This window comes from Capra hircus, unplaced genomic scaffold (genome assembly GCF_001704415.2).
Source record: "Capra hircus breed San Clemente unplaced genomic scaffold, ASM170441v1, whole genome shotgun sequence".
Classification (NCBI taxonomy): domain Eukaryota; kingdom Metazoa; phylum Chordata; class Mammalia; order Artiodactyla; family Bovidae; genus Capra; species Capra hircus.
In genome coordinates this window covers 9,010-17,974 of record NW_017209080.1, presented here as the reverse complement: position 1 = coordinate 17,974, position 8,965 = coordinate 9,010, and the positions used below count along the sequence as shown (strand labels likewise).

The window sequence follows — 8,965 nt, the reverse complement described above, 5'->3', positions numbered from 1 at the left end:
TCCCCATTCTCATTTACAGAGTGGATGTCTGGACACCCACCTGAGTTCAGTGCAGACTTCCTCCCTAACATCCTAGAGTGCTGCACACTGGGGTGTTGGCCACCTGTGCTGGGGCTTCAACATCTTGATAAACAGGCCAGAGAAAGGGGAGAGGAGATAAAAAATAATAATAATAAATCTTACAGTGGAAAAAAGTATTCAAGCAGGGTTTATTTCCCTGGTGGTAACTGAATCAGCTCTCTACTTCTGCTGTGATCTCTCATTCACACAACTCTGGGTCCAGGGTAGTGGGACTACAAACAGGGCAGAGGATTTTTTTTTTTTTTTTAATTTTTTGCTTACCTGCTCCTCAGTCAACTGAAGGCAATTTGAGATAGGAATCATGTCTGGTTTTCAGTTTCCACGTTGTAGAGAACTCTTTAAATTTCCAGAGTGTATGCTGGAGCCTAGGGATTCCTGAACATGCACCACAGTTTAGGAGCACCTCGGTGATGCTGAGCCCAGAGGGTCCTAGCGGCATGATAACTTGACTCAAGACTCTAATTTTAGGGGAGTTTTGGTCCAGGGGATAGGACTCTGCACTCCCAACGCAGGTGTCCCAAGTTCAGTCCCTGGTTAGAGAACTAAATCTCACAAGCTGAAGCTAAGACCCAGGGCAGCCATAAACAAAACAAGCAACAACTCAGCAAACAGCTGTGCATTAAAAAAAAACTCTAATTTTAGTAGGAGTTCATTTTAACTGGTGAGAAAATCTCTGTAGGTGGAAAGGTACATTTGAAGAAGATTGTTCTTGAAATTGCTCTTAGTCAGTTCAACTAAGTCATAGCCACTGTTACTGGATTGACAGCACTGCCCTGAAAACCCGCGTAAGGCAACCTCACACCTGACTGCAGCCACAAAGTCTCCATGCCTTAAAATGGTTTATGTCAGCAAAGAACAATGTTTTGACTTCTTACCATAATACAACCATACTTTCCATAAAGTAAATCCTAGAAAAAGCAGCAGCTATGAAATGACTTTGTTATATCTTCTGCTGGGTTCACTTGCACAAATAATTGCACAGGAACCTAGACAAACAGGCTGATAGACACTGAGCAGGGAGTTCTTTCCACTGAGATTCCTGAATCTCTAATAAAATAAATAAACAGGAGCCTGATAAACACCACACACATGCCTTTGAAATGAAGCAAGCCTGGTTAATATATTAAGCATCTGAACTTGACTTTCTCAAAAAAATACTTACTTGAATTAAAACAAGAATATGACAAGTGCTATCATCCAAGTATGGTCCAGGGGCCCCAAAGGAGATCTTTTCAGGAGGTTTACCAAACTCACTGAGGTTTCTCTTTTATTACAGATTATCACTCAGCCCAGGATTCACCTTGGATCTCCTCCCTCCTCATGCTACTGCCTTGCCCTTGTCTCTCCCTTTCTCTCTTTTGTCCACATCCCTCGTCTCTTGTACAGTGGTCCACAAATTTCTAGGTTCCATCTCAATCCCACAGCGAGACAGTTTTGGTAAACCCCTCCTGCCCTGGCGCCTGGAAGCTGCCTCCATGAAGGAAGCTGGGCAATGTCAGTGCTCATCTCGTCTGTCTTCCTTATCTCTGTGCTACCTGATGTACAAGATCCAAAATTTGTTTCATATATTTTATCCAGTTTTCTAGTTGTAAGGTCAACTTTACCTTTACCTGTGAAAAACAGTAATGGTAATTTATTTATTTATTTCTTGGTATTTTAACAAATGTGTCATTTTATGATGGTAGGGTATGTAATAATAACCTTATCATTAACACATTATTTGAGACCTGCCGTAGATAAGGTTTCCTCCATGGCATGTTGACTGAGTCTTGGGGATGAACAGATCTAGTTCAGGTAAAGAACTTGAGAGGAGGGAGCACTTTCCATTCAGGAGGATCCTTCTCTGACTCATGGGAATCTTGGAGACACATGGAAGGAAGAAAATCTGACTATTCCATCTAGAAATTGTAACTGGGATTCTTGCGAAGCTAGAGATACCTGTACAACGGAAAAAATTATGGAAGTAATAATAGAAGATCTCCCTTAGCACGCTATGTTTAGGACTCTCTTCTTCGGGTCCTGTCCCATTCTCCTATATGTACCCCACAAGCTATTATCAGGAGAAATAGGTCAGACCAGACTGTGGTGCAATTTTCACGATCACCACCAGAGGGCAGGGCTTCCTTCAGATGCGGTTCCTCACTGTACTCAGGAGCTGGTTTCACTTGCCTACTTTGTAGCCACAAGGCAGAATATTGCTGCAGTACAGAGAGCGGCTCTCGGTTTCTGAGCGAGGAGCTTCTGTAACATCCAGAGGGAGACTAGATTTGTTAGACTGATGTATTCCAGGCAACAAGGATCGTTTTCTTTTGCGAACATGCATTCTGCCACTCACTCAGTTCTGCTGATCATCTTAATATTCAGTAAGTAACATTTTATCCTAAATGTTAATGATTTTTCATTTTTCTATGATTACAGGTAAGTTTTATTTTTCTTCTGTGGCTGAAAACTCTCCTCCAGTACATTTCTACGATAACAAAGTGATTCTCTTCCAGGAGGGACCAATGGTGACTCAGTGAACCAGACAGAAGGCCCAGTGACTGTCTCAGAGGGGGCTCTCATGACCCTGAACTGCACTTACCAGGCCACTTATTCGATTGTCTATCTTTTCTGGTATATCCAGCATCTCAACAAAGCTCCTCGACTCCTCCTGAAGGGCTCGATGTCAGACCCGAAGCCAAAGAGTGAAGGTTTTCAGGCCACTCTTGTTCAGAGTGACAGCTCCTTCCACCTGCAGAAATGGGCAGTGCAAACATCAGACTCGGCTGTGTACTACTGTGCTCTGAGTGACACAGTGACACAGGGCTGCGGGGGAGCTGAGCACAAACCCAGAGTGCAGATGGGGCTCTGGCTGTGGGCAGCCCTGCACGGGGGTGGCTCTTTCTGTCTTAGGTGTTTATGCTAGCTGTGCTATTGTTTATGTGCTAAGTCATGTCCGACTCTTTTGCGACCCTGTGACTGTAGTGGGCTCTTCTGTCCATGGGATTTCGCAGGCAAGAAGACAGGAGTGGGTTGCCATTTCTTTCCCTGGGAATTATCCCAACCCAGGAATGGTACCCATGTCTCCTGTTTATCAGACAGACTCTTTACCACTAGGCCACCTGAGAGCCCGTTTTATGCCAGAGGCATCGTCAAAGTACTTCCAGCTCTGAAGCTCAGTGCCAAGAACCCTGCAATTCTTGGATTGGTCTACAGAGAGGAATCTGGGAGGGATAGTGAAAAGAGGAATCTCAACAGCCTTCTCCAGAAATGCTTGTTTTTAGCCCAGTCACATTTCTCCAGATGGCTTAGAATTTCTGGAAGTGACATTAACTCTGTTCAATCACAGTTCAGTTGATATATGCTGAAATATGTCACGACCTGTTGATGAAAACTTCCATGGCACCTCATTCATGGATGAATGTATGACCTTGAAGCTACTGTCTGAGTGTTATAATTCAGACCGGAATTTTGTGTCTTGCTGAGTTTCACCTGCAGACATTGCATCTTTAATGACTGGGGCCTTTACACTCTCTTCCCTTGACTTTTCCAGCTCTTATGGTTGCTCAAGAAATGGTGCTGCTGTGAGTCCCATGAAGATGGTTTCCTGAGAAGATATTCCTTCTGTCAAGGGCCCCATGGGCCAGAGCAGTCTAGTCAGTGAACATTTTGTGCATGAGGTGTCTTGCTTATATGTTGGTGACACAGCTCCACCCGCATCTTGTCATCATGGCAGCTCTTTACAGAATGCTGGGTCATGATCCCGATTCTGGTCTTGAGGATCTGTGCTGTGAGAAATTCTGGACATAAGCATGACCACGGAACCTGACATTATCTTTATCGGTGAATTGAGGCCTCTGATCCTTTTGAAATGTGTCAAATTCAGTGACCAAGCAAACACTCAGTCTGTTAGTGAAAAGAGGGTGCATGGACTTCTGTTGACTGGGATTCTAAATTCTTGGCATATTCAGAATGTTCCCACAGCAGAGGAGCAGAAAACAGAGAAATGTGTGGCTCTCACTGTAACTTGCAATGAATGAAACTCACCAAGAGAAATTCTTCCTGGCATTCTGGAGTCTCTGAACCTCACTCGTCCTTTATCCCTCTTGTATGATTCTGTGGGACTGACAAGTAAAGATGAAGGTTTTGCAGAGCCTGATCTTTCTTTGATTTCAGACACTCTTCTTAAGAAAAAGAAAATGAAATTGCAGAGTCAAGTTTTTTGGGCCCAGGACACTAAGGGATCCTGAAATACAAGCTGAATTTTCTTCATGGTAAACACTCTTCATAAATTTCACTCTCCTCTTTAAGATCAAAGCATTATAACCATCTTATTTTGTCCTGATATTGGCAGATTAGAACCCTCCAGGACGTTTTCTGTCCCAGCACTTGATCTGTAATTAATATGAATATTTTCAGCTCTATCACTTTTTAAATAACAGCTTTATAAAGATAATTCACATATCATCACCTTCACGCTTTTAACTGTACAATTGAGTGGTTTTTAGCATGTTCACAGAGTCATGCAGTCATCAGTACTATCTGATTCCAGAACACCACCCCAGGAAGAAACTTGGTACCCATTAGCAGTCACTCCCGTTCCCCGTTTCCCCCAGACACGGGCATCCACTCCTCTGTTCTCTGTCTCTGTGGATGTGACGGTTCTGGGCGTTTCCTAGAGATAGGATCAGCTCACATATGACTGTTTGTACCTGTCTTCTTTCGCCTAGTGGCGTCTCTCCATGGCGTGTCTCCATATCAGCTCTCCACTACGCCTTATGGTCACTTAATAGGCTGCTCTGCGATACCACCTATTGTCCTGATCCATTCGTCACTTGAAGAGTGATTGTTTTGGAAACATTTTGGTTATTTCCACTTTTTAGCTCTTATAAATAATGCTGGTATGAGCACTCATGTGCAGGAGCTCTGTTGCTCTAAGTAAATGTAGTTTCAGTTAGAGGTTCGACTTTTTGTGTTTTCATATTTGTTTCATTTCATTTTGCTTTATTTGGTACCAACATTTCCTTAGGATGTAAAATGAGTAAGTACAAGAGAAAATGCTCTTTAAAATTATGATTTCATGCTTACATGAGATATAATCATTCCAAGTTATACCTGCATTCATTCAGGAAAACTTTTTGAGCACATACTCATGTGTGTCAGTCATATGAATAAGTGTTGAGAATATAGTAGACATGACCAAGTCTCCTGCTTCAGGATTGTATTGCTTTAAGATACCACACGTGTCTTAAAATAATGTATCTTTCACAAGTCATTTTATTCACTCACTGAGCTCTGTTTGTCTCCAGTATATGACATTGGCAGTTTTATGGGCAGTGGGCTAAGCATTTTAAATCCCTCTCCACCTCTTCAGGTGGATACTAGGAAACTTCCAATTTAAAAATGTTAAAATTTGAGGTATAGAGATGTTTAGTAACTTAATCAAGGTTACATAACCAGTTAGGAGCAGAGCTTGGGTAGGATGTCAATCATTCTGATGCATGACTTTTATTCTTAAAAGCTAGTTGATAGAACCACCATGAAATCTGTTTGTTGTTTTTTTTTTTTGTTAAATACTACTGCCTTCTTAGAATTTTATAATTTTTGAAATTTTCATTTGATGAAAAACAAGTTAATGCATTAATGAAAACTGTACTTTACTCAATGGGCACTCACAGGAGTTTGTATATATTCCTGAACACTGAGGCCAAAAAATTGTAGTCATCATCTTTTATGACTTTGAACATAAAGTTGCTCAGATTCTCTGTGATTGAATAACCTGCTTATTTCAGGGCTAATAGCTGAGCCTCAGTAGCCATATGAAAGGGGCATACATTACAGGTCTTTGCCATGGCAATGAGGACTATATTTTTCAAATTAAAAAACACCCTTCATGTGACAAATATGTCTCCTCATTGGGACTGGAAGACACAGCATTTTCTGTTCTGCTACAGTGTATATCTTATTAAAGCAAATCCTTTCTTTAGACAATTAGTAAATATGGGTCTTGGCTTCCTTGGGGGCTCAGTGGTACAGAATCCACCTGCCAATGCAGAAGATCTTCTTCAGGATGAGTTCAAACCCTGGGTAGAGCAGATTCCCTGGAGAAGGATACAGCAACCTGCCCCAATATTCTGGTCCTGGAAATCCCATGGACAGAGGAGCCTGGTGGGTTACAGTTCATGGGGTTGCAAAGAGTTGGGCACAACTTAGCGACTAAACAGCAACAATACGGGCATGATGAGGAAGTTTCATTGCTTTTTCTAAGCACATTAGTAATTTTTGCCAAAGTAAAAACATTCAAAGGCAATTTTCTCTCAATCAAAAAGCCTAAAATCTAGTGTTTGCTTTAGTGACTTCAAGAATTTCGAGGGTTTTCAAGTGAAAGCTACCTGATAAAGCTGAGAGGGAGGGTAAAAAGAATGCTGGTCCATCTTCATCTCTAGCACTAAGCAAATTGATTTATCAAGAATTCTCCAGGTCAGAATACTGGAGTGGGTAGTCATTCCTTTCTCCAGGGGAACTTCCCAACCCAGGGATCAAACCCAGGTCTTCCACATTGCAGGCAGATTCTTTACCAGCTGAGCCACCAGGCAAAGCCCTTATGAAGAACAATAACATTTAAAGTTTTGATGACCTTGGTCTTACATGTTCTCATGGACCTGTGTGAGAGCAGCGAGACTCAACTCCCAATATTTAAGATGTCCAAGAGTTTTAAGACTATGATGCAAGCAACAGATGTCAATGGAGATTGAACTCTCCTGGCATTTCTAACAGGATTTCTCTATTGCTTTTGATAATGCTTTGGCTCCAGATTTGTGTATTTTTAGGGTTTTCCCTATCCTAATTTGCACCACAATTAATGGGTGTGGTTTGGAAGAGTTGGGGGTGATTCAGAAAACCATGTATTGAGTTTTAACAGGAGTTCTTATATTTAGGCATTGACTAAAATTTTCTGAATTTACTTTTGTTTACACAAATACACACATGTAAATTGTGATCACATGCACATGTATTTCTCCCCCTGCTGCTATTTAACATGACACACACTTGACAGATTTGTGAAGCAGAGGCAAGATATGAATTCGTTCACAGACAACAAAATATTTCGCAGGTAACTTTTACCAGATTCCATAGGAGGCAGAGACAAAGATTGAAGCAAAAAATTCAGCCTTTCTGTTAAAGTACAAACCCCATTGTTCCTTTTGATTCTCTGATCCAAAGGAGAATGAACTGAACATGATTCTGTTTTACCACTGTTTATTTCTAGTCTGATAGTGTCCTAATTCGACAAACTGATGTGCAGAAGTCTAGCATTTCCCTCCTAGAAAGGAAGCGTGTGACACAACACAGACACACTGCCCTCCAGCTGCTGACTCAGCTTCCTGCGTGGGGCAGAAGCATCTCACAGCCCCGGAGCTCTGCCTGGACCTCTTGAGCACAGGGTCCAGAACTCAGATCTGGATCTGAAATGGAGCAGAGGACGCGTCACTGCAGGGAGGAGCTGCCCATATGCTGGTTGCCAGTGCGCCGAGGGCGGGCAGAGCCTCTGTCTGTCTTGGTGAGGGTGGCCACACAGAGGACTCATGCCCTCTCTCAGTGCCAAGGTTGTGGGGAGGGCAGAGCATTGTTACCTGATGCATCTTGAAAGGCAGGGATAATGGGCAATGGAATCGGGGCATTAGGTCCTAAGCCACTTCATCCCCTATACCATCATGCTTGTAAGTAAAGGCTCTTTCCTGCAGGATCCAGCATGACCCAGAAGGTAACTCAAGTCCAATCTGCAATTTCTGTGGTGGAGAAGGAGGCTGCAACCTTGGACTGTGTATATGAAGTTAGTAGTTATGGCTATTATTTAAAAATCAGACATCACATTGAAAACTGGATTTCTAGCTTCTCTATAAAAATATCTAAGGGCACAACATCCTCTGGGGTAGAGGTCAAAAGTTGTGTTTGATTGCATAATGCCTTTGATATAGACTCATTTTATCTTTAAAATCTATGCAGATTTACCATTCACAACATGAATAGCCCCAAAATTAAATTTTAAATTGTTGGTCATAATGTAGAAGCTCATCCACAAAGCAAACAAATCTGAATTAACATCTCATGGAAACATACCTGTTTTTTGTCCTGTGAATTTTATCATCACAGCATGGATCCCAGTGTGAGAAATTTCAGTGTAGTTTATTCATTAATTCTTGGTTTTCTGGTCAGCATTGGGGAAACATCAGTTGGCAAGACAGATGTGATGTCTGCTTTGGTGGAGCTCATGTCCCAGGGGGCTGTATGGTCTCCAGTACAGGATAGGAGGCAGAAAGGACCTCACAGCACAGACTGTGTGACTTTAAGCAGGTCGTTCGCTCTGACTTTCTGCTTCCTCGTCTGTGAAGTGTGAAGGTTAGTCATGAAGCTGCTGTTGAGTTAGTGTGAGTCGCGCAGTCGTGTGCAAGTCTTTTGTGACCCTGTGGACTGTAGGCTGCCAGGCTCCTCTGTCCATGGCCTTCCCCACGCAGGATGACTCGAGTGGGTTGCCATGTTTTCCTCCAGGGGATCTTCCCGACCCAGGGACTGAACCTAGGTCTCCTGTATTGCAGACAGATATTTTTTCCATCTCAGCCACCAGGGAAGTCCTTTCCAAAATTTAACTCACCTCACAGGACCACTTAGTTCACTATCCTTTTTGAGTTCCTAACACCCTCCCTTACTTAAGCAAGGACTATTATTATTATTATTATTTTATATTTTTATTTTTACTTTATTTTACTTTACAATACTGTATCGGTTCTGCCATACATTGACATGAATCCACCACGGGTGTGATGTAGAAGTTATCAAGGAGCTGCTCACATTGCTTCACAGTGTAATAAGAAGCCACGGGCGCAGGAAGAGAGTAGAGTGACAT

General features: G+C 42.3%; 1 gene segment (V, D, J or C); it reads left to right on the top strand.

Annotated features, from left to right (window-relative positions):
- The first annotated feature begins 2,398 nt into the window (after positions 1-2,398).
- Positions 2,399-3,070, top strand: LOC108633304. The segment is given in 2 exon segments: positions 2,399-2,444; positions 2,577-3,070. Coding segments are annotated over 2 exon segments (456 nt in total).
- Positions 3,071-8,965: the final 5,895 nt, after the last annotated feature.